At 47.6% G+C, this 27500-nt stretch overlaps 1 protein-coding gene across 1 annotated transcript in view; it reads right to left on the reverse strand.

The window, feature by feature from the left end:
* The window catches only part of camta1a (calmodulin binding transcription activator 1a), a gene marked incomplete at both ends in the record, with an annotated part of 491338 nt that overhangs the window by 138221 nt on the left and 325617 nt on the right, over nt 1–27500 (reverse strand). Inside the window, one exon of the mRNA XM_083769830.1 lies at nt 1165–1236. Within this exon, the coding sequence (XP_083625956.1) occupies nt 1165–1236 (72 nt within the window). The remainder of the gene's footprint in view (nt 1–1164; nt 1237–27500) is intronic.

The following is a 27500-nucleotide window of genomic DNA, read 5'->3' on the forward strand; positions in this document are numbered from 1 at the left end:
ACACGCTGGTCTGATTAACCCATTCTGACCTGAGATCAGATTCTAAAAATGTCAGTCGATTTTTCAAAAATAGCAGACCTACAAGCTTGTAGCTCGCCACTCGGTGGCGCGCTATGAGCTTGTAGATCTGCTATTTTTCAATAGCTAAAGCATAACACGATGCTAACACCAAAATGGGTTCCCGTTCAGAATGGGTTAAAATATAAAGAAAAATTAATTATCGGTTTCCACATCAAGCTCTGACATAATTAGCTTTCTACAATCTCCCACCATTAACTAGCCTAATGTGCATGTGTGCTTGTGCACATGTGTAATGTGTATGTGTGTGCGTGCATGTATATACTTCTAATGTGCGTGTGAGAGGGAGTGTACCTGGGTGTGTACCGTGTGTATATAGTGTGTGCGTGCGTGCACGTACTTTAATGTGTGTGTGTGAGAGGGAGTGTGTTGGTGTGTACCTGCATGGATATAGCGAGCATAATGGGGCGACGGCGTGCTAAAGGTGGAACGAGGAGATGAGGGAGTGATCAAAGAGCTATTTACAGCCACTCTCCAGTCTGTCTGTGTGGACCTGACGAGCAACGGTAAGAAGGCTCCACTTCACCCCACCCCCACCACCCCTATACCCCATCACACTTTTACAGCCCATCACCGTGGGCCGTTAGACGGGGGGAGGGAGGGAGGGGTGGGGGGGTGTTTTGGAGGGTGGGAGAGAAGCTTTTAGCGGACGGAGATACAACCACCGCCATCACATCGCATACTGGATGGATGTGTGTGCACGGACGGGGTGCACAACACAACACAACACCATCATGAAGTGAACGACCGGGGAGAGATAAGGGGAAATGGAGGCCGGAGAGAGAGAGAGAGAGAGAGAGAGAGAGAGAGAGAGAGAGAGAGGGGGGGGGGGTGGGTGGGTGGGTTGTGCTTTGGGGGAAGAGGCTGATGTCTGTCTGCGGGCTGTCAAGGAGGAGATGTCGGCAAATAAATAGAAACCAATATCAGCGCGACCCATTCCACTTGGAGGAGGAGCTGGAGGAGGAGGGTGGGTGGTTGGGTGGAGGTGGGCGGATGGACGGGGGGGGTGTCTTCGACAAGTGAAAGCGAAAGCAGGGGAGGAGGGGGTTGGGGGTTGGGGGGGTGGTGGGGGGGTTGTTCTCTTACCTGGAGCAGCCAGTAGCACCGACGGTGGAAGGTGGGGATGATGGACGAGTGGACGTAGCAGCCGTACAGACACTGGAGAAAGAGAGAGAGAGAGAGAGAGAGGGAGAAGGTGGGAGAGAGAGAGAGAGAGAGATAGAGAGAGAGAGGGAGAGGGAGAGACAGAGAGAGGGAGAAGGTGGGAGAGAGAGAGAGAGAGAGAGCAGACGTTACACTTCAGACAGTACAATAGGTTGACCTCTCCTTCAGAGCCCTGCGTGCGTGCACCCACCGTGACCTTTTGAACCATCACCCCCGACCTCTGCGTTTCCCCAGAAGGACGCGTCCACAGAGACCCTGCATGGCAGATGGTCCAAACTAGACTGTCCTACAAAACGCTAAAGAAGGAAGGCTGAGGGTGTGTGTGGGGGGGGCGAGGAGGATCAGTGCTGGAAAGTGACCTAGTATGCAGTTACTTAAGTATACTGTACTATTTTTGTTTTAGGTATTTGTATACTTGAGTGTTTCCCATTTTCAATACTTTTACTTCTTTGATTATTATTACAAAACATACAATAACCACTTCAGCCATATGTACATTTCAGCCATTGGAAAATAGCCGATCTACAAGCTCAAGTGTGACAAATTGTGCGACGTTTACATTTTGAATTCTGGACTTTTACTTGTAACATCTATATTGCGGTATTGACACTTTTATACTTAAGTAAATCTTTTTTCCCCCACCACGGGCGAAGATGAGGAAGAGGAGGAGTGGAGGAAGGTGTGCAGCGTAGAGCGCTGCATCACTGTGCGTGACTCCTCTCACCTCCACTCTCCCCTCCTCCATTTCACCTCTTACCCTCCCATCCCGTCCAGGGAGGGCCCCTGACAGAATGATTCAGGGGCCCCCCCTCCCCTGCCCTCCCCTCCCCTCCCCTCCCCTCCCCTCTCTTCCACCCGCACGCACGCACACACACACACACACACACACACACACACACACACACACACACACACACACACACACACACACACACACACACACACACACACACACACACACACACACACACACACACACACACACAGCCTGCTGGGCCAAGGCCCTGGCGAGTAACTAAAGCGCAGCGTTATTAATATCCTTATCGTAAACAGATAATACGGTGCCTGGGGGCTCGTTACCGTGGTGGGAGCCCATACAGCCGCCAAGCAGATAACGCCTCGCGGTATCTGCCGATGCGGCCGGGAGCCATTTTTCAACGAGTGGATGTGTGTGTGTGTGTGTGTGTGTGTGTGTGTCTGTGTGCGCACGCGCGTGAGCGTGCGCATGCGCGTGTGCGTGTGCGTATGCGTGTGCACTCTAAAAAGATATTCTGTTGAAAAAGTGCTGTAAATTTGCTGCCAGGACATTGTCCGTTATTCTGCGGACACTTCCGTTAACCCTATGTCCGTATAGATTTACAATAATTAGTCTGTACCGTTTATTACGGACACTTAATACATTTTCACCATGAACACCCCTGCCCTTAAATCTCTTCTCTCTGAGACTTCAGACCTTTTCTCAGAGATCTGGAGCGCCAGATCTCTGAGAAAAGGTCCAGCTTGTTTTTTTACTTGTCGTACAGCCCCCGCACCCCCTCCCTCCCCTACGCACGCACACGCACACGCACACGCACACACACACACACACACACACACACACACACACACACACACACACACACACACACACACACACCTGTCACAGAATGAAACCCCACCAGCTAGGAAATTGACTGTGATCCTGTCCAATGCAATGTGTTGACAGTGGGGAGTGGGTATGGCAGGGGGTGTGTGTGGGGGGGGGAGGCTCTTTCATGGATAAATCAAAGTAGCAGGTTCACACCAAGCCACTCTGGGACGGCTGTTTGTTTAGAGAGCGGGAGAACGAAGCACAGCCGGGGTGTTACATGCACGGTCCGCTGTAGCCGTGGTGAAAACGCACACGCGCACACACACAGTAGTGTAGTTAAAAAAGACCAGGGCCTGCTAGAGGAAAACGCTCTGTATAAACACTCGTTTGCCAACATCAAAGAGTCTGATTAATTATACTCCTGTGTAACACAGCCAGCACAGAGCCTGGCTGCAAGGTGACAAGCCCATCACATAGCTGAATAAAACACACACACACACACACACACACACACGCGCACACAGACACACTATACGTGCATACATACCGCATATAGGCGCATATATAGATACCGTACACGCACACACACGCACGCGCGCATATATTCGCCCACGCCACACGGTAGCCCTCAGACAGCATGAGTCACACAGTTGTTTCTCCAGGTGTTCCATTGTTGTTGTGAATTGATACCAGAGCTATGGAGCTCCACGTGTGACACTACTGAAGGCATGCTCACTTCCTTTCTGTTTGCATTGTTTTTTTCTCCTGCACTGTCATCCATTACCGCTGTCTGAAATAGGATGTGCACCTCCTCCGCCCATAAAGCTCTGCCATCCATTACTCCTGGCTGGCAACGGACAGACACTTCCTCCCCCTCCCCCTCCCACAGTGCTGCTAACATCGCATTACTACTACAAATAACTGCAGCTATACTGTGCATTTAAAGGAGAATTCCATGCTAGAAGGCTTTCTTACCTTTCATTAAAGTTGTTACGTCCCCACCAAAGAGGTCCAGGTGTTTTTTGTGCAAAAACTCCTTATTGGCTATTTCCCCTACCATAAGCCCTAAATGAATTGCATTGACTTGAATGGGAATTGAATGGGGCTATGGGGTGTTGTGCTAATTCGCTTATTTCCATAGAAATAAGTAGTAAAGTGTGAAGCTTGGGATATTATTTACATTATGAAGAGAGGATGTATACAAAGAAATAATAATTTTGAGTGATGGAAATAAGCAAATTAGCACAACACCCCGTAGCTCCATTCAATTCCCATTGAATTCAATGCAATTCATTTGGGGCTAATGGTAGGGGAAATAGCCAATAAGGAGCACAAAATAACACCTGGACCTCTTTGGTAGGGACGTAACAACTACAAATAAAGGTAAGAAAGCCTTCTAGCATGGAATTCTCCTTTAAAGGGAATACCACTCATGATTCACTATATGTCATTAATATACCTTAGATGTGTTGTGTGGATAGGCTGTTTAGCCTCGAAGTGGAGGTCTCCAGGGCTAGGTAACACAGAACAAGGGCACTAAAATTATTAACAATTCTAAGGTATATTAATGACATAGTTCAATGTTGAAAATGAGTGGTATTCCCCTTTAACGTCACATTTCTACAGGGAACTGCAGCTGCTATGGTGCATACAGTACATAATTAATGATAATTTTACATCAAGGGTGTCACTATTTTTATGCTTTGTTTTTAGCCTTTTAAATTTTGTTGTGTTGTATGAAGCGACTTTGAGTACGATGAAAAGCACTATATGAATTTGATGTATTATAATCATTATCAAAAAGTTCATGCATTTCTCACTTGTGTATGTAAATGACGCTGACAAAAACACACACACACACGCACAGAAAAAGACATTAGGTTTTTCCACATTTCTAATCCCAGTGCCAAGAATTTACAAAGCTTGTAATTGCATTTTGATTTGCAGCGGCGGCGCGTAGAATGGCGAAAACAAACAAAAACACAGCAGACTCGTTAATTCGAGCCCTGCTATCAAATAAACACGTCTTGTTAATTCTGATTAGGCTTTGATTATTGATATGTAAGCCATTAAACGGAGCTGCAGCCTGCAGCCACCAGCCCCTCTGAGAGCTGCGGAGCACTGCGCGCTTATGTGTGCCTCACTGCACACTGTGTTCGTGTGTGTGTGTGTGTGTGTGTGTGTGTGTGTTTACACTGCCGCGTGTGCACGTTGGTGTGTGTATGCACGGTTGCACGCTAGTGTGTGAATGCAGACATGGTGTGAGTGCACACTGGTGTGTGTGAGTGTGCAATACCGGTGTGTGTGTGTGTGTGTGTGTGTGTGTGTGTGTGTGTGTGTGTGTGTGTGTGCACGCTGGTATGTGTGTGCACACCGGTTGGCCGGGGCAGAAAGGACTCGCTCCTCAGAAGTGACAGGTGGGTCGGTGTGGCAGGTCCCCTGTTGTGTGTGTGTGTGTGTGTGTGTGTGTGTGTGTGTGTGTGTGAATAAATTAGCCCCCAGGCTACTTTTTTTTTCCTGTCATTTTACGCAAAACACACAAATCTGCTGTTGCTGGATGCAAAGAAGCAGCTTAAATCACCTTACAACTGTTGCACCTGTCAGCGTCAATGTAGGCATCACGGGCACGCGCACACGCACACACACACACGTGCACGCACACATGCACACACACGCACGCACACACGCACGCACGCACGCACACATGCACACATGGACAATACTGCACCCACTCATAGACACAGGAGGATATCATACCATAACCACATACACATACCTACAGTAAACACAAAGTCACAGACACAGAAATGCACACATTCACCCTCCCACCCTAAATCAACGCACGTGCGCGGGCATGCACGCACACACAGACACAGACACAGACACAGACACAGACACAGACACAGACACAGACACACACACACAAACACACACACAAACACGTCACAATAAGCCTATCATCACAAAGGGAGTCGGAGTGAGAGATACTGTGGAGAGCGTGAGCACGCCCACGTGCACAAAGCTCACCACACTCCGGTGCTTATCAGCAATTCAAGACGCATATCAGTTAGCAGTGTTTGTGCTGCTGTGTGCAGGCGGAGCGCGCGGCCGACACAGTGACGGCAGCACCGCCTTATTTGCTGTCTTTGGGCTGTGACAGATGACAACACATCACGGGGCGAGCAATTAAACCGCAATTATAAACGCACGCACGCACGCACGCAGTGTTGTTTCTCAGTGTGTGCCATTTTCTAAGCGCTTCCAAGTGTTTGGCGCACGCACGCACACACACACGCAGTCATTGTTTAATGCATTTGTATGTGTCTTATATGACTTTCTTCTTAAATTAATGAGTTACGTATATGGACTAAAGTGTAAAGCATATATTGTTGATGTTTTGTATGTCTTTAAATGTATTTATACCATATGTCGACCCCAGGAAGACTATGGTATGTGCTTAAGGGGGAAGCTAATGTGGATCCTGTGGCAGTTCACCCTGTCACTAACAGCACATAACACTCCTTTATAGTTATACAGTTCAGCCTGTCACTAAGAGCACATAACACTCCTTTTCAATACACCATAAAGTCACAACAGCCAGGTTGGATGTTAGTTATTTTGGTGGGTGCACACACTAAACATAATATGCAACATTCTACATATTGATGGGCTTCCTGTGTTTTTCACCCATAAATTACTGTATAACATAAATAAGGTCATAAAACAAAGGTTACACGTTATGTTTCTTTATTGTTATTTTTCTTTTTGTTTAAAGTTGTATGGACCAAATGTTTGACTGCGGAAAAGAAACAATTATTTTCCTACCACAGTGTGTTTCCTGAATTCTGCGTATAGTGGCAAAGGACCAGCAGTTCGGAGTAGGCTGCCTTTTATGGTGCCTGTCTCAAAATGGGAAACAGATTTGGTCCCTCCTAATTGTGTATAAATAAAGATTAAGAGTTGTTATGTGAGTAAACTTTCGAGTAATAGGATGAATAGAATACATGTGTTTATGCCATTGTAGACATGTGGGCTTAACTGGGTATTGAATGTTTCAATCAAGGTTGGTTTGGTCCAGTGGGAGGGGCCTAGCCTTTATAAGAAGATTCAAGATTCAAGACTTTATTGCCATGTCAACAGAGTTGATTGGAATTTGTTTGACTGCCAGGCAGTGATTGTAGGGCTGTACTAAGTGTACTTGCAGCTGAGAGGACCTCATGCCAAACATGGCCACTTCTGTTGTATACATAGTTGATTTTGCTGGGAGGAACAGCATTTTTCTTTGCTCTGGACACTGAAAAGGTGAATAAATCAATTGATTTTGCATTGAAGGACTCTGAATATTTTGAGTGTTTTGCGTATTTTGGGGTATTTTGAGTATTACTGCTAATTTGAAAATATTTGACTATTTTGATTATTCATTTGATACTTATTTTGAGGGCCATAGCCCATCCTATTTTCAGCTATTAGTGTAGATTTCCGTCTTACACAAAGATTAAATTCCCATTGACAATGAATGGAGAATTTACGTCATATGTGTCTGAGAAAATAGACATTATCATAATGATGTACTCTTCACACGGGTACGATTTTGTATTTTGAGAGCTGATTCAAGTGCCTTTTTGGCTCACATTATCTTCAGAAGGTAGATCCAACAAATAAACAAACCACATACACAGCACAAGCGCATGCGCACAGTCGCACACACGTTACAACTGCTAACAACTGTTCGTTAGTGCACGACGGAGCTATCTAATAGAAGAGTTAGGATATTGAGGGGGCGGAAACCAAGCCCTCGAGCGCTGTTCATGCAGCCTGAACTGAGACAAGCTGGAGTTGGAAATACATTGTTTTCAACGAGGGAGGAGCAAATAAGAGCTATTTTAAGCATGTGTGCAACATAACTGTTTTAAAGTATTTTACAGTAACAACTAAAGTCTCTTTAATGTTTATGCTGTACTACTACTACAAAACAATCTAAAATAAAGGGATGTAAGATCATTAAAGCTGCAAGGCTGTTGCCTGAGTCCAATGCATTTCTGCCTACTTCCAGTCCAGGACTTGTCCCAATTGGTTGTCCCCATTCTCAATAGAAGTCTATGTAGGAGAGCCGCCATTGGACTGGCCCTATGAAGTGAACGCAGTTTGTGTAACTCTGTCTAAATCTAAGGCTCTGGTGCAAGAGAGGCGCCATGCACACCCAGGGGCAAGCAAATGCGTCGGTGGCGGCACGTTGCGTGTGAAGGCGCAGCCGCCATAATAGTCGCCACAGAAGAGGAGCAGAGAAAGACTGACACACATGTTTATGGAGGACTTGACGAGCATATAATGCATTCAGGCTCTGTCACCGCAGACAGCACGGGGGAAAAGAGAGTTACGGCGACGTGCACGTGTGTGTGTGTGTGTCCTCCAAAGTCAGACGCTGATGCAGCAAATTCATTTGGAGGTGCCACTCAAGTGCATCACCTGAGCAAAAAAAAACAAGAAAAAAAAACGCTGTCCCCATCCAATAACAAAGAACCTTTACTTGGGTACTGTATAACTCCACTACAATTATCGTAGACAAATATTGTACTTTTGACCCCCGTGTAGGAAGCGGAAAAGAACATTGCATTCCCTGCTTATCCCTACTTCAAATACAGTGGGAATAGCCTTGCTACGAGCTCACAACTAATTAAAACCAGCCACTTCTGAATACTTTAATACTTTACTCAAGCTCAAATTTGACAGAGCAACTTTCACTTTGTAGTAAAATTTGACCAAGGAGTATCTGTACTTTGACTCAAGTACTGAGGTTGAGTACTTTTATTTGTCCACCAGTCGATATCATTGCCCCACCCCCTCTCGTGTGTGATCATTCAGGGCCCGCCCCTCCTCAACGAGGCAAGACAGCCCCGTCATGACAAACAGCCCAGCCTAAATAAAGCCTTCACACTTTGATTGGCGAGGGGAGGGGCCGCCGTCCAGTCACCTGTCCCGCCTCCAGAGGGAGCACCCCCCGCCCTCTGGACTGCCTGTCGCCATGGTAGCGCCTGACTAACAGCCATCCATCACGGGTGACAGGCACCGGGCACAGCCAGGGATGAGCTGTGTTGTACGGGTGTGTGTTTGTGTGCGTGCACGCGTGAGAGAGAGCGTGCGTGAGGAGGCTACAGGGGCAGAGATGTGCAGATAGAAGAGACAGAGACAGAGAGAGGCAGAGAGAGAGAGAGAGAGAGAGAGAGAGAGAGAGAGAGAGAGAGAGAGAGAGAGAGGAAGACGAGAGGGGAAGAAGAGAGGGGGAGAGAGTGATGGGGGGCTCTCATTAGACTATAATGATGTGTGAAGTCATTCCTAATCAGAGCGTGGCACCTTATTTATGTTGGCAATTTGCTGTTTTCCTGCCGTGACGATGTGCCAACATCTTACTGTCAGAGTCTGTCTGTCTGTCTGTCTGTCTGTCTGTCTGTCTGTCTGTCTGTCTGCCTGCTTGCCTGCCTGCCTGCCTGCCTGCCTGCCTGCCTGCCTGCCTGCCTGTCTGTCTGCATCTGCCTGTCTGTCTGTCTAACTGTCTGAGGGGCTGTCATTCTGGCCCCTCTCGTCTGCAGTGTTCTCAACCCCGTTGTTGTCCCTGTGTGCCCCCCCCTCCCCCTCCCACCCTCAGTGTTTTACAAGCAGCAGGGTTGAACCAGTGACTCATGTAGGTCTTGTTTGTTTTTATGACACTTCCAAAGCCAACATCTGCTCTCATCACCGCAGAGCATCCTCTACAATACTGTATAGTATACCGTCCTCTCTCTCTCCCTCCCTCCCTATAATGTGGTCTCTCTACCGTCCTCTCTCTCTCCCTCCCTCCCTCCCTCCCTCCCTATAATGTGTTCTCTCTACAATCCTCTCTCTTTCCCTCCCTCGCTATAATTTGGTCTCTCTCCGTGTTGAGTGCTGTGGTTCCTGCTCTTCTGCAGCTGTTAACATGGACATCCACCTGCGAGCCACTTCACACTTGCTACCCCATTAGAGGCAGCATGTATCAGTATGAGTGTGCATTTATGTATGCAGTATGCATGCGTATGTAGTATGTACATAAGTGTTCAAACACGTGTATTATGTGAGCATGCACATATGCATGCATGCACTTGTGAGGACCATTATGCCCCCACAATATAGTAAAATGGGAGAAATGAGTCAAGAGAAATTGTTGTTTCATGGTTAATAAAGTGGCAAACATTTTGAAAATGGCATTAATAAAATGTCCATCCCAAAACGTTTATGTCCTCACAACTATATAGTATTGTGTGTGTGTGTGTGTGTGTGTGTGTGTGTGTGTGTGTGTGTGTGTGTGTGCCCGGGGCAGGTGACTCAGCCCGGGGGGCTTGGCAGCACAAATGGGAGGCCACATGGCAGCCAATCAGATGATACGAGGCTTGTTGGTGGGGAGGGGAAGCGTCCGGTCAGTGGTAGAAAGTAACTAAGTACATTTAGGCCTACTTAAGTATGGTAGTTTAAGTATGGTACTCTAGGTTAAGTGCAATTTTGAGGTTTTTGTACTTTATTAGATTTTTTTTCCCAATTGTGAGTTCTATTTTCGTTTGGTACTTTAAGTACATTTTAATGCCAATACTTTTGTACTTTTACTAAAGTACATTTTGAATTCTGAACTTCGACCTGTATAACGGAGTAGTTCTACACGGTTCATAATTTTCATTAAGTAAAACAATTGGCTACTGGTTCCAGCCAGTGTATGCGATCAGCACTCGATAGAGATTCATGGAGCATGCAGAGATTCCCTGCGCGCCGATCGATGGCATCCATGATGACTATTGATCGGCCAACGATTTGTGGCTCCATACAGACGTGATTAGATGACTCACGGAGCTCACAGTGCCACTTACACTTTGGAGGATGAGCTCATTCTCGCCCATGAACGAAACTCTGCATTTCACACCACTTTTTCTCTTCTCTTTTCAGCCAGACCATCTTTTTCTCTCTCTCTCTCTCTCTCTCTCTCTCTCTCTCTCTCGCTCTCTCGCTCTCTCGCTCTCTCTCTCTCTCTCTCTCTCTCTCTCTCTCTCTCTCTCTCTTCCCCCCCCCCCCCCCCCCCCCCCTCTCGTTCTCCACTCTCTCAATCGTTGACCGGGAATCAAATTATCTGTAGTGTCTGTCGACCTGGCACCGTGCCCAGAGTGCCCACAATATATCTCCCCCTTGCATGTTAGAATTGGACAGGCACTCGCACGGCCAAACCTCGCTCCACCGTAACAAACTGTCCTCTCTCTCTCTGGCTATCTACCGAGACTGTTCTCCTTCATCCAGCCCCTTGAAAACATGCGTGCACACACACACACACACACACACACACACACACACACACACACACACACACACACACACACACACACACACACACACACACACACACACACACACACACACACACACACACACACACACACACACACACACACACAACACAACACAACACAACACAACACAACACAACACACACACACACACACACACATGCACGTACAAATGCATGCATGCAGACACACACACGCCTCGTTGTAAAAGTTCGAAACATATAACTCTTCAGCGCATCTGAGGACTTAACCAACGGTTGATGAGAGATTATACATAATAAATCAAACGAGGTTTAGATTTATATCTCCAGCGGTCTCTCTGTTGCTGGAACAGCCGATGCCTGTAAATCAGTCCAGTCTGAACAGAGGGCCAACCCAGTGAATTGGCAGCGCCGCCCCAGACACCATGGAAAATGAAAAACACCCCCCTCCTCCGCCCCACCCCCTCAAAAAACCCTGAACAAAGCAAAGCAAATGATGCTCTGGAAAGTAAAAACAAAAAAGGGGTGAGAAAAAAGGACATGCAAGTGTTATGGAAATGTGTCTAAAAATAGCGACGCTCATTGTAAATAAACAAAAACACTTGATAAACAGGCCCTGAAGAGGGGATTTAATTAGCCACGTTGGACCGCGTAAACACAGCCATGCATCAAGTTCATGAGGAGAACAGCAACGGAGGGCCACGCACGCACGCACGCACAGCATTTTGGCTCTCCACTATACAGCCTGTATCCTGACATCCTGACTCTGCAGAGGACAAAGACTGAAGGACGTGTTTAGATAAGGATGCAGGGCAGAGGTTACGAGGGACAAAAAGAGAAAGAAAGAAAGAAAGAAAGAAAGAAAGAAAGAAAGAAAGAAAGAAAGAAAGAAAGAAAGAAAGAAAGCACACTAAGTCCTTTGTAGTTATAATGTCCCTCCTTGTGCACGTGTCTGAGAAAGGGCGTGCACATGCATGGCACGCATGGTTCCTTTCCCGTGCGTGCACGAACGTGCGTGCGTGCGTGTCTCTCGCTGACTGAAGACTCGGTGTCTGTTGATGCTAAAGCCAACCGGCCCGGGCTCACGGCCAAAGGCATTAAGTGGAATCGAATTCCACCAAACTAGCTTTAATCAGCAGGTTTTTAAGGTTAGAATTACTCTCTCTCTCTCTCTCTCTCTCTCTCTCTTCCAGCCCGCTGGCCAAGGTTAAAGCAGACACAGGCAGGGCTGGGCTGAGCTAATGGGATGGAAGGGTGGCACGAAGCCTCCGGCATGCCACCAAATACCAGGCACGGACCGAACACACACACACACACACACACACACACACACACACCCTACGCACGTTAGGATGTTTACAGTACGTGTGTGTGTGTGTGTGTGTGTGTGTGTGTGTGTGTGTGTGTGTGTGTGTGTGTGTGTGTGTGTGTGTGTGTGTGTGACACATGCATAATGCACACACAGACACAAATTCTCCAATGGACCGTGTCACAGCTATAGCCCACATGTAAAATCATCATCATCATCATCATCTTCATCACAGCCAGACGGGCGAAAGAAAGAAAGAAAGAAAGAAAAAACAAACCCTTTGGGCAATCTGTGACGGGAAGTAAAGGAAAAGGCACTGCTGTTGCTGTTGCACGTTCAACGCACTTAGCCGTGTCCTTATAGCGGATCGATCCCGTGACATCACAAACTATAAATAGTGGCGGGTGTAGGTATAGGGTGACAGCATGGATGCAGGCCATAAATGTAAATGTGGAAGGCTTTTATGAGCTCCAGTCTGTGCCGACACACCCTCTGAATGCCACGCTGCTGCTGCTGCTGCCGCGCCACATGTTCTGCTCTTTACAACACACCGCACCAATCCTCAAACATTTCACACAGTCATTCTGAGGCAATTGTGTATAAAGCGACGTGGGGTAGTTTCAGGGCTTGTAAAAGAAAAGTGCTCAAGTGGCCGTAGAGAGGCAGGGGTTTCTCAAAGTGGGGTCCGGGGACCCCTTGATGAGCGCGCGTGTGTGTGTGTGTGTGTGTGTCCTAGGGGTTCCCCAGCAAAATGTGTAGCATCACAACTGAAGTTCTAATCTAGACTAATACGCAGTCATATTAGTGCCAGGCTATTATGCACATGCACATGCACATGCACCAACCCACGCACACCTTGACTTTTTATTGTCTCGTTATACTGCAGCCACAGCGAGGCCATGATTGGCTGAATCCAGAGGCTGTTCAGTGAAACACAATGACCGTGTTCAAGGTCAAGGTCAAACACATAGAGATGCTATGATGAGTGGATGATGAATGAGTGAGTGAGCTGTTTCATTTGGTTTCTCTCTTTAATGCAGAGCGAGTCTCTCTCTCTCTCTCTCTCTCTCTGTGTTCACAAAGGGCGAGCGCGGAAAACCTTGCCTTGACCTCGGCCCGTTGACGGCAGAACGACGCATTGATGTCAGCCAACAAAGAACTTGGCTTCTTTCAACTGCGACGCCTGCAGTGCTCCTGTCAGCTTCTAAAAAAGCCACACAGTGCTTCTAACACACACACGCACACGCACACACACACACACACAGGCTGTGTGCCCCACCGCCCCAAAAAACAGCAAGCTAACATACAATCTCTTGGCGCCCCCCTCACTTTTTCATGTCTCTTATCTCTATCCTCTCCACCCTTCTCTGACTTTGCACGGATAAAAAAAAAAAAAACAACAACCACAACGGTGCCCTTCCTTTGGAGATGCACTGCAGATTAAATTACCTCAAGTGAAGTCTTGTGCTAATACGTCGTCTTGATGCTTTGCATCGCATCACATCTTAACCCATTTTGACATGAGATCAGATTCTATAAATGTCTTCTACATCCTGACAGTTTTCTGAAAAAGCTATGTTTCTATGTCAGTCGTTTTTAGATTTTTCAAAAATAGCAGACCTACAAGCTCGTAGCGCGCCACTCGGTGGCGCGCTATGAGCTTGTAGATCTGCTATTTTTCAATAGCTAAAGCATAACATAATGCCAACACCAAAAGGGGTTCCCGCCCAGAATGGATTAATAAAGCCGTGACTGTAGTCAGCACGGCACAGTGGGCGGAGAGAGATGAACAAATTATACAGATGCGTGGCGGGGCGCTGGCCTGTACCAGCGTACAGTATATAGTATGCTAAGTATAACGCACACCAAAATGCATGAGCAGCAAATGGAAAACGGGTCATTATCTCGAGAATGGCGCTTCCTTATCGGCTGACCTTTGGGCCGACCTCCAGATTGCCTTGTCTTTTGGGCAGACGGTGGTGAAAACAGGTCGTCCAATGAGTAATGAGCGTTTGTTTGCACGGCGGTGCCCGCGGGCCCGTCGTCCATGACGGGCCACTTCATTCCATTAACCCCTTCAGACCTGAAAGCGATTCTACAAATTAATGCCTTCCAAATCTTTGTCTGTATCTGTATTTGGCTTCGGACCCCCATCTGAAAATATGTTGTTCCAGGGACCCCCCAGAAGCAAAGATTTGAGTTAAAAATGTTCACTCTATATTCAAAGATTTCTCCCACATTTTCACAAATTTTAAAAACAAAATAGCAGATCTACAAGCTCGTAGCGCGGCACTCGGTGCCGCTCTATGAGCTTGTAGATCTGCTATTTTTCCAATAGCTAAAGCATAACACATAATGCTCACGACACCAAAAAGGGTTCCCGCCCAAAATGGGTTAAAAGGAGAGTAATGGATAAAGCAATCAGGGTATCGGCCCACGCTTTAAAGACGATGGGTCACGGGAGTCAGGTTGGAGCTGTCATCTTCTGAGAGCTGGAAACGGCTCTCAGAGAAGACTTAAAGGGTGCGCCCCGGCTCGCCGCCGCCGGCTTTAGGCGAAACCCAAATGCAAGGGCTGGACAGTAGCCAATGGGATTTATCTCCACACGACAAGGGTGTGGGAAGACCTCCCCCCATTAGAGAAGAGTTTTATTGTTAGATAAGATTCAGTATACATTATTCTGTAGAGAACAGTGGAGAGACCGAGAGAGTGACACTTTTGATCTGAATAGTTTCTTATTGGAGACACATTTCTAGCCAGTGAATGTCACAGTACGCTCCTCTGCCCATGGACTTTGTCTGTGTTTAGGGACTTTTACTTGTATTTGTGGTCTGTACCTTATTTTGTAGTAGTGTTCTGTGATTTCCTGTCTGCCTTGTTTGCTGTCTCCTGCCTTGTCTCACCTCCCTGTATTAGTGTATAGTCACCTGTGTTCTGTTGCCTGTTAGCCTATCCCAGTGTTGATTGTGTGTTTCAGTTCACCTGTGTGTAGTGAGTCTTTGTCTATATATATGCCCAGTTGTTTTCAGTTCCTTGTCAGTTCGTCGTCGTGAATGATGTGGTCAGTTCTTTGTGTTTCCCTATAGTTAATTCATAGTTATTCCAAGTCTTAGTTATTTCCTAGTTGTTCCAAGTGATTTCACAGTGGGCGTTTTGAGAATTAAAACCACTTGAATATTCACTCCTCTGCCTGTGCCTGGTTCGTTCTGCACCTGATTCCTACACCTCCAGAACCACATCGTGACAGTGAAAAAACAATGGAATCAACCACTTTCCATCTGGTGTTCTTTGGGCATTTTGGGTTCATATATAGCCAAAATAAAATCAACTCGGAGAGGTTGTACAAGGTTGTCGATCTGCTATTTTGGCTAATTCCAACGACCCTTGGGGGATCCCCGGACCACACTTTGAGAACCACCGGCATACAGAACGCCATCGTGACGGGACGGCGGGACAGAGGGTCGACGTCAGTCTGACTCGGAGACTGTGCCAGGTACATGTACAGTAGGTATATGGTTATGAACACACACTGTCCTGTGCCAGGTACATATATATGGTTATGAACAAACACTGTCCTGTGCCAGGTACATATATATGGTTATGAACAAACACTGTCCTGTGCCAGGTACATATATATGGTTATGAACACACACTGTCCTGTGCCAGGTACATATATATGGTTATGAACACACACTGTCCTGTGCCAGGTACATATATATGGTTATGAACACACACTGTCCTGTGCCAGGTACATATATATGGTTATGAACACACACTGTCCTGTGCCAGGTACATATATATGGTTATGAACACACACTGTCCTGTGCCAGGTACATATATATGGTTATGAACACACACTGTCCTGTGCCAGGTACATATATATGGTTATGAACACACACTGTCCTTTGCCAGGTACATATATATGGTTATGAACACACACTGTCCTGTGCCAGGTACATATATATGGTTATGAACAAACACTGTCCTGTGCCAGGTACATATATATGGTTATGAACAAACACTGTCCTGTGCCAGGTACATATATATGGTTATGAACAAACACTGTCCTGTGCCAGGTACATATATATGGTTATGAACACACACTGTCCTGTGCCAGGTACATATATATGGTTATGAACAAACACTGTCCTGTGCCAGGTACATATATATGGTTATGAACAAACACTGTCCTGTGCCAGGTACATATATATGGTTATGAACACACACTGTCCTGTGCCAGGTACATATATATGGTTATGAACACACACTGTCCTGTGCCAGGTACATATATATGGTTATGAACAAACACTGTCCTGTGCCAGGTACATATATATGGTTATGAACAAACACTGTCCTGTGCCAGGTACATATATATGGTTATGAACAAACACTGTCCTGTGCCAGGTACATATATATGGTTATGAACACACACTGTCCTGTGCCAGGTACATATATATGGTTATGAACAAACACTGTCCTGTGCCAGGTACATATATATGGTTATGAACACACACTGTCCTGTGCCAGGTACATATATATGGTTATGAACAAACACTGTCCTGTGCCAGGTACATATATATGGTTATGAACACACACTGTCCTGTGCCAGGTACATATATATGGTTATGAACACACACTGTCCTGTGCCAGGTACATATATATGGTTATGAACAAACACTGTCCTGTGCCAGGTACATATATATGGTTATGAACACACACTGTCCTGTGCCAGGTACATATATATGGTTATGAACACACACTGTCCTGTGCCAGGTACATATATATGGTTATGAACAAACACTGTCCTGTGCCAGGTACATATATATGGTTATGAACAAACACTGTCCTGTGCCAGGTACATATATATGGTTATGAACACACACTGTCCTGTGCCAGGGGAAATGTAGGTCTCCGAGTTTATTTAGTTTTTTTTGGTATGGATGCTTTTTCTGTCTCTTTTTTTTCTGACATTGCCAAAAATAGCCTCGCTGCCACAGCTGAGCGGCGGTGAGGTGGGTGTGTCTCCCAAACGTCAAGGCATACATTAAGTCAGCTCTGGAGCAGTGTGCGTGTGTGTGCGTGTGCGTGTGCGTATGCGTGTGTGTGTGTGTGTGCTGCTTAATAAACATAAATGGCATTGTGTGAGTGTGGGTGACCGCCCATTAACCTCCCACTGTGTTAGCTGAGGTAGGGATAAAAGTGCCACTGTGCTGGAGAAGGGGAGCACGTCCTCTGCATTAATGAGACCATGCAGCCTCCGTTTCCCCTCAAACGCACGCACGCACACACACACACACACACACACGCACGCACGCACGCACGCACGCACGCACGCACGCACGCACGCACGCACGCACACACACACACACACACACACACACACACACACACACACACACACACACACACACACACACACACACACACACACACACACACACACACACACACACACACACACACACACACACACACACACACACATGACACATGACACCGGCACACAATTAAGGTTTATCTCCAACCCTATAATACCAGTATGACGCCTGAGGGCGTGCATGCATCCGCCATGAGTGACAGCAGACTGCTGGGCGAGCGCTGGCGCATTGGCATGGGGGGGTCAGATCAACATATGGAATGAAGCTGTACTGGCCATATATGGAGCGTGAGTGTGTACAGGGTTTGATGAGGTCAGATTAACATATGGAATGTCAGAACAGGTCAGCTCCATATATGGAGATCTAAGGGTGGCAGTGGGGGCAGTGTCTTGAGTGTACAGGGTTTGACGAGGGCCCAGGCCAGGCCTTAAGACTCCCACATCTTATGCAGATGATGACATCACAGGCTGGCCTCCTCTCCCACGGTTCAGACATGCTGTCTAATTGCATGAGAGAACCCAAATTTGTAGTGTGCGCACACACACACACACACACACACACACACACACACACACACACACACACACACACACACACACACACACACACACACACACACACACACACACACACACACACACACACACACACACACACACACAGTGTTCTATAGGCACTCTACATTCCCAATGGCTCCGGTGTGAGCTGGAGAGGGGGATGAGAGACACACTGAATCATGAAAAGTCCTGCTGGGGAGAACTGCTCAGCTTACAGAAACATGAAGGGGGGCTGGAGAAAATTACTGAGGGAACGAGGGAAATTACAGGAGAAGAGCATATAGAGAGAGAGAGAGAGAGAGAGAGAGAGAGAGAGAGAGAGAGAGAGAGAGAGAGAGAGAGAGAGAAAGAAGACAGACAGACAGACAGACAGACAGACAGACAGACAGACAGACAGACAGACAGACAGACAGACAGACAGACAGACAGACAGACAGACAGACAGACAGACAGACAGACAGACAGACAGACAGACAGACAGACAGACAGAGAGGCTACCATTGAATGCTAGTGCTACTAGAGGCTTTATCCTTCACAGACGGAGGAGCAACAATTGCAACACATTCCTCTCTCTGGCCCTAAGAGAGATAAAAAAGCAATTTGTATTCTATTCCTATTCAGTGTCGCTTGGCCTGTTCCTCTGCCTGCATATTTGTAAACACAGCTTTGTCAGAGCAGCTTAATCTTCCACACACAAACACAGTGCTACAGTGGGGGGTGGGGTGGGGGCGGGTTAGTGGGGTGCACAGGGTCGTTGGGGCGGGGGGAGAGTTAGTAGGGCGCACAGGGTCGTTGGAGCAGGGGGCGGGTTAGTGGGGCGCACAGGGTCGTTGGGGCGGGGGGCGGGTTAGTGGGGCGCACAGGGTCGTTGGGGCGGGGGGCGGGTTAGTGGGGCACACAGGGTCGTTGGGGCGGGGGGGGCGGTTAGTCGGGCGCACATGGTCGTTGGGGCAGGGACGGGTTAGTCGGGCGCACATGGTCGTTGGGGCAGGGACGGGTTAGTGGGGCGCACATGGTCGTTGGGGCAGGGGTCGGGTTAGTAGGGTGCACAGGGTCGTTGGGGCGGGTTAGTGGGGCGCACAGGGTCGTTGGGGCGGGGGGCGGGTTAGTGGGGCGCACAGGGTCGTTGGGGCAGGGGGCCAATTAAGAGGTACTTCCGGGTGCTTCAAATAGCACTGAGCAACTTTCAGTGAAATTCATGAGTGGTAGATATAAAAATCACATTTGTGCCATTGCAGTAGATACATCAATTACATTACATCAACATCAATTAAAGCCTATTATTTAATCCAACGCTCAACGCCATTGCCATAGATCAACGGCAATTGCGCATTTATAGTGCTTTCGATCAATCAAGCCATAATGCTACTTAAGTTAGCATCGGGTTGCTAGCTGTTGTTGTCATAACACTGGGTTCGGGCCACCTCTTAGGTCGTCGGCGCACCATAAAATCATCCATTCTATCTGTTTCTTTCAATCGCCAGTATCTCCTATTCCTTGTCCCAGATGGCATTTTTGGTCAAAACAAGGTTTATTTGATGGCATAGAGCCGACGATGTGGAACCCTCCAGTGCACTGGCCCGGCTTAGATCCTTTTCAAAATAAGAGCTCAACTGGGAAAAATGCTGGCGGGAATTATATCATAATTTGTCAATAATTGCTAGCGTGTGTTAAGTGTTAAGGTCCTATTTAGCATGCAGTATCATGCTGAATACTCACTTTTCAAGGTTTTTTGTTGTATTACATAGACACCAAAAAGTGCTAATGTGTTAAACTCAGTGCCTAGAGGAATACCTGGAAGGATCTATCTATAGGGTGTCCCTGTGGACGTCTGCACTGCATGGGTGAGACACTTTCAATGAAATGGAATATAATATAATATAATATAATATAATATAATATAATAATATAATATAATATAATATAATATAATATAATAAATGGTAAATGGTGCATTTATATAGCGCCTTTATCCAAGGCGCTTTACATAGATTGTGCATTACATACACCGATTCATACACCGATTGCGGCGGAAGCCATGCAAGGTACCAACCAGCACATCGGGACCTGCTCTACCTCCTGAGCCACAGCGGTGAACCTCCTAAACACCTCACGTCATGTGACACAGCAGGCCATGTGGCCGCGTGGAAGGTCCAGGCTGTATGAAGGATTCCATCTAAATGAAGTAATGACAATGCTGCGGTTGTCATTAATGACCCAGCAGCTTTTCTGTTCAACTAAGGCTTCAAAACGGCTCTGGAACCAATATGCCTTTGTCTATAATAATATTATAGACAAAGGCATATTGGTTCCAGATTATGTTTTAGTCAAACGCATCACTGTGACAAGTCCCATAATATAGTTAGCCCTATATAGACTTCATTCGTCATAGAAGCCCAGAATGTGTTGCATCTTATCTGACATTTTAACACTTTTTGAAAATAAAAAAACATTAGCAGAGAGCGAGAAAGAGAGAGAGAGAGAGAGAAAGAGAGACATGAGATAGAGAGAGAGAGAGAGAGAGAGGGAGAGAGAGGGGGGTTCTTGGAAGTGACAGTCATCTAGGTGCACATTCGCTCACAGAGGCGTGAAATTAGGCGGAGCGACACCTGCCAATACACACTGCATTAACGTGCACTGAGGTTCCTCCCACACATACTGTACTGCCCCCTCCACACACACACACACACACACACACACACACACACACACACACACACACACACACACACACCACAGACAACCATCCATCTGCCATTCCTCCATGTTGCCCTTCCTGACATCTCTCTTCATTACGAGCCACCGTTGCCAATTACAGGAATGATAGCTGCTCCCTGTGTGGTCGCCGAGGCCACCAGGATGGCCATGGTCACTTCACACTTCAGAGTTGCTTTTATCAGTCACTCCCCCCGACCCTCCCCCTGTCTCTCTCATTTGGACAGGAAGACTCAGTGGGAGGATTAGTCGAGGATTGGAAGGGACATGACCGCCTGCCCACCTTGAACTACAAGTACCACACACGCAGCCCACCTTGAACTACAAGTACCACACATGCAGGCGCAGCCCACCTTGAACTACAAGTACCACACACGCAGCCCACCTTGAACTACAAGTAGGCTACCACACACGCAGCCCACCTTGAACTACAAGTACCACACACGCAGGCGCAGCCCACCTTGAACTACAAGTACCACACATGCAGGCGCAGCCCACCTTGAACTACAAGTACCACACACGCAGCCCAACTTGAACTACAAGTAGGCTACCGCACACACGCAGCCCACCTTGAACTACAAGTACCACACACGCAGGCGCAGCCCACCTTGAACTACAAGTACCACACACGCAGCCCAACTTGAACTACAAGTACCACACACGCAGCCCAACTTGAACTACAAGTACCACATGTAGTGGCATTTGTTTTCCAAAAATAATTATTTCCAATTTTTCCAATAGCCACATTCACCAGTTTGAAGCAGGCTTGTAATGACACGTAACCATGTGGGCACACACTGTATTTGCACATCCAACGGGCAGAAACTGGACCACTACTCACAGACTCCACGAGGCATGGCTGGTGACGTTAATGGAGTTTACTGAAGAATCCAGCAGTACAGAAAAAGCACACAAAAACGAAATAATTCCTTGCCCAAAGTACAGATTGTCTTCTGTTATCTTGTCTGATAATGATACAGGTTCCAATAACAGGAGGAGACATCAAAAAACACCCGAAAATTACGGTCAAAACTGTCGTGTTCCACACGTCAAACTAGTATCCGTCTTCACTCTTTTTCTTATGTTGCATAACCACCAATTAACCTCCTCAGCTGCGCATCATGAACATTAAGTTAAACTTTAGGGGGCACTCTTTACCAACTGCAAAACAGTTATATATAAGCATGGAAAGCTGCTCACCAACATTAAACTCAAATGCAATGATAAGGCAATAATGAAATACAAGAACACATTGAAATACGCATTGTAACCACTTTGGCTCTTCTACCAACACCACACATGCAGCCCACCGGAGCTGCTGGGGGAAGAACGCAAGAAAACAAGCAGAAAGCAAGAAAGAAAGCAAGAAAACAAGCAGAAAGCAAGAAAGAAAGCAAGAAAACAAGCAGAAAGCAAGAAAGAAAGCAAGAAAACAAGTAGAAAGCAATATTGAAAGCAAGAAAACAACCAAAAAGCAAGAACGAAAGCAAGAAAACAACCAGAAAGCAAGAACGAAAGCAAGAAAACAAGCAGAAAGAGAGAACGGAAGCAAGAAAGCAAAAAAGAACAGTTCTGTCCTGACATCACACAGAAACTCCAGTAACCTTGAGTCTGTGTCCGCCAAAGTATTTGAGAGGACAGAATAAAAAAATAAAAGAAACTGCTGAACAAAAAGTCATGGAGTTGGTGGAGCTCTGTGAGGCCATCTTTCAGTCAGTGTGTTGACCATGCAGGTAGACAGGTCAGATGGATGGCACGGCTAAGTCCTCCTTTTGTACGTGTCTATGGAGTTAACGTTACTCTAATTGACCCCCAGGTGTGGTTAGAATTTTCTAATTTGTCTTCCCTGTGTATTTTTGGTTTCTCAAAAGAGGCCCAATCGAAATGACAGTGCTATAGTGACATCACAACATCATCCCCTCTGCTAACCCCTCCCCCTTTATCATACACCAACAGCTGTGGGTGTGGCTTCAGTTCAGGTGGATCACCAACCATCACCACCCAACTGAAAACCAGGCATACTTAATGACCATAATCATATAGATAGATGATCATGTTTGGGGGTGGAAATCACAGCACTTCATCTTTAATTATACTTATATGACAAGTGTTGTTGGTGTAAAGAACTGCAAGCTAACGATGCATGGCAACATTGCTATAGCTTGCAGATCAGTTCTTTGCAGCACGCGCGCGACACCGTCAGTCTAAAACACGCTCAAGCTAAAGTTCACTCTAATATATCAGCCTCCATGTTTTAGTATTTTCTCATTATGGAAAACCGATAAAGAGCCATAATTTGACGCTGACAGCCTGTCCCCTTTGCGGGGAAATCTATACCCCAGAAGATGAGACCGGCGTTAACTTTAACTGTCCCCTCGTGCACATACTTTTGATGGTGCACGTGTGGAGAGCTGCAGAGAGCCCCGCCCCCGGACAAAATATAGAAACAAAGAGAGTTTTGGAAAGACATGGGTGGGTGTGTGTGAGGGGGGGGGGGGGGGCAGGTCTGCCACAATCAGACAGAGAGACACACACACACACACACACACAGCGGGCAGATGGAGGAGCCCCCAGGCTGCTGTGTGATGAAGACAGTGGGGAACGCAACCCACCGAGGAGAGGAGAGGAGAGGAGAGGAGAGGAGAGGAGAGGAGAGGAGAGGAGAGGAGAGGAGAGGAGAGGAGAGGAGAGGAGAGGAGAGGAGAGGAGAGGAGAAAGGGAGGATGTGAAGAGAGGAGAGAGAGAGAGAGAGAGAGAGAGAGAGAGAGAGAGAGAGAGAGAGAGAGAGAGAGAGAGAGAGAGAGAGAGAGAAAGAAAGAGAGAGAGAGAGAGAGAGAGAGAGAGAGCGAGAGAGAGTGTGAGCCAAAAGAGGGACTGGAAAGCAAATGAAAAGTGACACTTTAATTCGGAGGGCTTCTTCTGGCTGAGTTATTATGAGATGTTTGTAAGCTGGCTTGTTCATGCATCTCTCCTGGCTTTGTGCCTGCCTGCCTCTCTCTCTCTCTCTCCCTCTCTCTCTCTCCCTCTTTCTGAGGCCTGTGGTGCTAACCTGCCGTTATCTGAGCCACACAGCGGGGTAGGGGGGTACCCCCCCCCCCCCCCCCGCCTTCCTGTTCTCATCCTTCCACTTCCAACATGGCCGCCAACATTGCCATCTCCTCCTCCACTGTCGCCAACGCGCTGAAGTGTCTCTGAGTCTGTCTGGGTACCGTGGGCTTTGATGATGAGGTGCATGGTCCTACCCCCCCCCCCCCCCACCCCCCCCCCCATCTCCTCTCCTCTCCTGCAAACCCTGCCCAAACCCCCCTAATTAATTGTGATTACTCTAATGTGGAGAGACGGGAGGTGAAGTCTTCACCAGAGGACAGGTACTGACACACTGCGGAGCGAGAGAGAGAGAGAGAGAGAGAGAGAGAGAGAGACAGGCGGGGGGGGGGGGGGGGGGGGGTGAAGTGAAGAGCGACTGAGGCTGAAATGATTTGACATTCTGGGTGGACTTAGATCTGTGTTTGAAGACGGGAGCCTGACTGGGTTATGTGATTTCATCTGTAGGAGCAGTAACACAGAGTGTGTGTGCGTGTGTGTATGTATATGTATGTATGTATGTATGTATGTATGTATGCGTGCGTGCGTGCGTGCGTGCGTGCGTGCGTGCGTGCGTGCGTGCGAGAGAGAGGCTGGGCAGACAGACAGCACAGAGAGGAAGGGAATTACAGTCAAGGCTCACACATCAGAAACATGAGGCTGAGACCAACCTGTACTACCAGACACTTGTACTGTACAACCTGGCAGACACCATGATAGAACGAGAGAGAGAGAGAGAGAGTCTTACTAATGCAGTCAGACAGATGGATAGAAGACGCTCACATACAAAAATAGTCAAAGACAATGAGGTACGGGCATCTGAGCCAGACAGGAGCACACATAGATGGATTGTCTGAATACACACGCTAATAAGGAATGCAATGAGAAAGAAAAAGAAACCCCATGGAACAAAGTCAATGAGAGAAAGAGAGAGAGTAAGAGTGAGAGAGAGAGAGAGAGAGGTGCAGCAGTTGAAGCTGGGCCTCTGGAGGGTGTAATATATAGCATCGTTTCAATCTCTCAACAGCTTCCTTTTTTCACATGCTCCCTCCCTCCCTCCCTCCCTCCCTCCCTCCCTCCCTCCCTCCCTCCTTCCCTTCCTGCTGAGAGGACGTCCAGAGATGCCTCCGTCCTTCGGAGACGCTCAACATGATATAACCCATTCTGACCTGAGATCAGATTCATACGAGGTTTCCGCCGGACACACACTGGTCTGATGAACCCATTCTGACCTGAGATCAGATTCTAAAAATGTCAGTCGCTCTTCGATTTTTCAAAAATAGCAGACCTACAAGCTCGTATCGCGCCACTCGGTGGTGCGATATGAGCTTGTAGATCTGCTATTTTTAAATAGCTAAAGCATAACATCAAAATGGGTGCCCGGTCAGAATGGGATAAGGTGCCTCGTCTCCAGACATCACAGCCTGCAAATCTGGACGCTTAGTTATTTGTGGCTGACGGCGTGGTGCGTTCGTTGGTTCACTCCTACACGGTCCCGCTGGAATCTCAAGGTTACAAATCGTGTAAACGGAATGCCTGACGCCGATCCCAGCGCTGCGTTTCTCCATTTCCATTTCATCTGCAAGCCCCCCCCCCCCCCCCCCCTCCCCCACACACACACACACACACACACTTCTGTCTGTCCCAGAGGTTCGAGACCGCTGGTTGATTTATATGCCGCACGCGCCATTAATCCCGCAACCATGCATGGCTCTGATGAATAATTGATCTGGGTGCTAGTGTAACTAAATCCGTCAAAAACAATGACACTGTATAGGCCTATAGCCCGCTCCTCCATCTCCATCTATGCCTGCCTCTGTCTCTCTCTCTCCATCTCCATCTCTCGCTGTCCCTCGGTACTGTACGCGTGCATGCATGCACGCACACACACACACTGTAGAGAGTTCCATGGAAAAAACTTTACCTGGTGTGCCATTTTATGCACCATGTTTCGTGCCGGTGTTGCACACTGGAAATAGCAGATGTACAAGCTCAACGTGTCGCAGTGTAATGCACTGTTGTGAGCTGGTAGATCGTATAGCTATTTTCAGCGTGCAACACCGGCCAGCACGCAACTGTATACAGTAAATCAGCCTTTTCTGTTGAATGTTGTTCTCTCTGTCTTCTCGGGGTGAGTATAGAGCCAGAGAGTCATGTTTTGATCTCCACATGTGATGCAGGCGTTTTGCCACCAGAGGGAGTTTTTTCCCCCCCTGTGACAACTCACAGCCAGGCCTCTTGCCTGAGTTGCCTCCACACTTGTCTCCCTCCTCCCTGAAATATGAAGCTGTAGTTGACAGCACTGTGACAACGCTGGCACGTCCACACACACACACACACACACACACACACACCCACACACACACACACAGCTGGCAGCGGGCACGTGGCTGACCTCGGATCAGCCGTCCACTCTCCGTCTAGACCGTTAACAAACAGCTGTTGGGGTGTGGAGCAGTAGGGGGGGGGGGTGGTGGGGGTGGGGACAATGACCCTTAATTTATGTCGGTCCTGCCCCCCCCCCACACCCCCTCCCTGTCCATGCCAAGCCGCTGTCGCTTTGACTTGTTTTTGCATAGTGCGTTTAAAGTAATAAGTACAGTATCTCCTTGAATGCCACAGAGCTATAAATCAGAGGGGAATGGACCTGTCGTCTTAGTAAACAATGCATGAGCCCAGTTATCATTAAAAACTAAAAGAGTTCTGCGCCCCGAGGCCCGGCCATGCATGCTGATGAGGGCAGGCCGGCCCAACCAATCTCCTTGGCTCGCCCTGGGCCCGGCTCACACACACGCACACACACACACACACGCACGCACGCAGGCACGCAGGCACGCAGGCAGGCAGGCAGGCAGGCAGGCACGCACGCATGCGCACACACACACACACGCACACGCACACGCACACGCAAACATAAATATTACCCTGAAAGAAGATTTGATTGTATATACAGGGCAGACAGAGTCTGAGTCTTGATTCAAAACTTTTGAGGTAGTCAAACACTGTTTTTGGGTATGTCAAGGTGTGTTTGTGTGTGTGTGTGTGTGTGTGTGTGTGTGTGTGTGTGTGTGTGTGTGTGTGTGTGTGTGTGTGTGTGTGCGTGCGTGCGTGCGTGTGAGAGAGCGAGCTGTAGAGAACACAGTCACACATGCACACTATAGTGGCTCTCCGCTGAAGACCTTGAAAAGCATAGTGTACTGTAACTGTATGTTGATTCCCTATGAGCACAATGCAAGGATAATGGCAGTATAAATGACACTTTGATTATGATATTCACACTGCACAATGACCGCTGCTGACAAACGGCATGGCATCCGCCAGCCGT

The sequence above is a fragment of the Protomyctophum parallelum genome, assembly GCF_964188405.1.
Source record: "Protomyctophum parallelum genome assembly, chromosome: 7".
Lineage (NCBI taxonomy): Eukaryota > Metazoa > Chordata > Actinopteri > Myctophiformes > Myctophidae > Protomyctophum > Protomyctophum parallelum.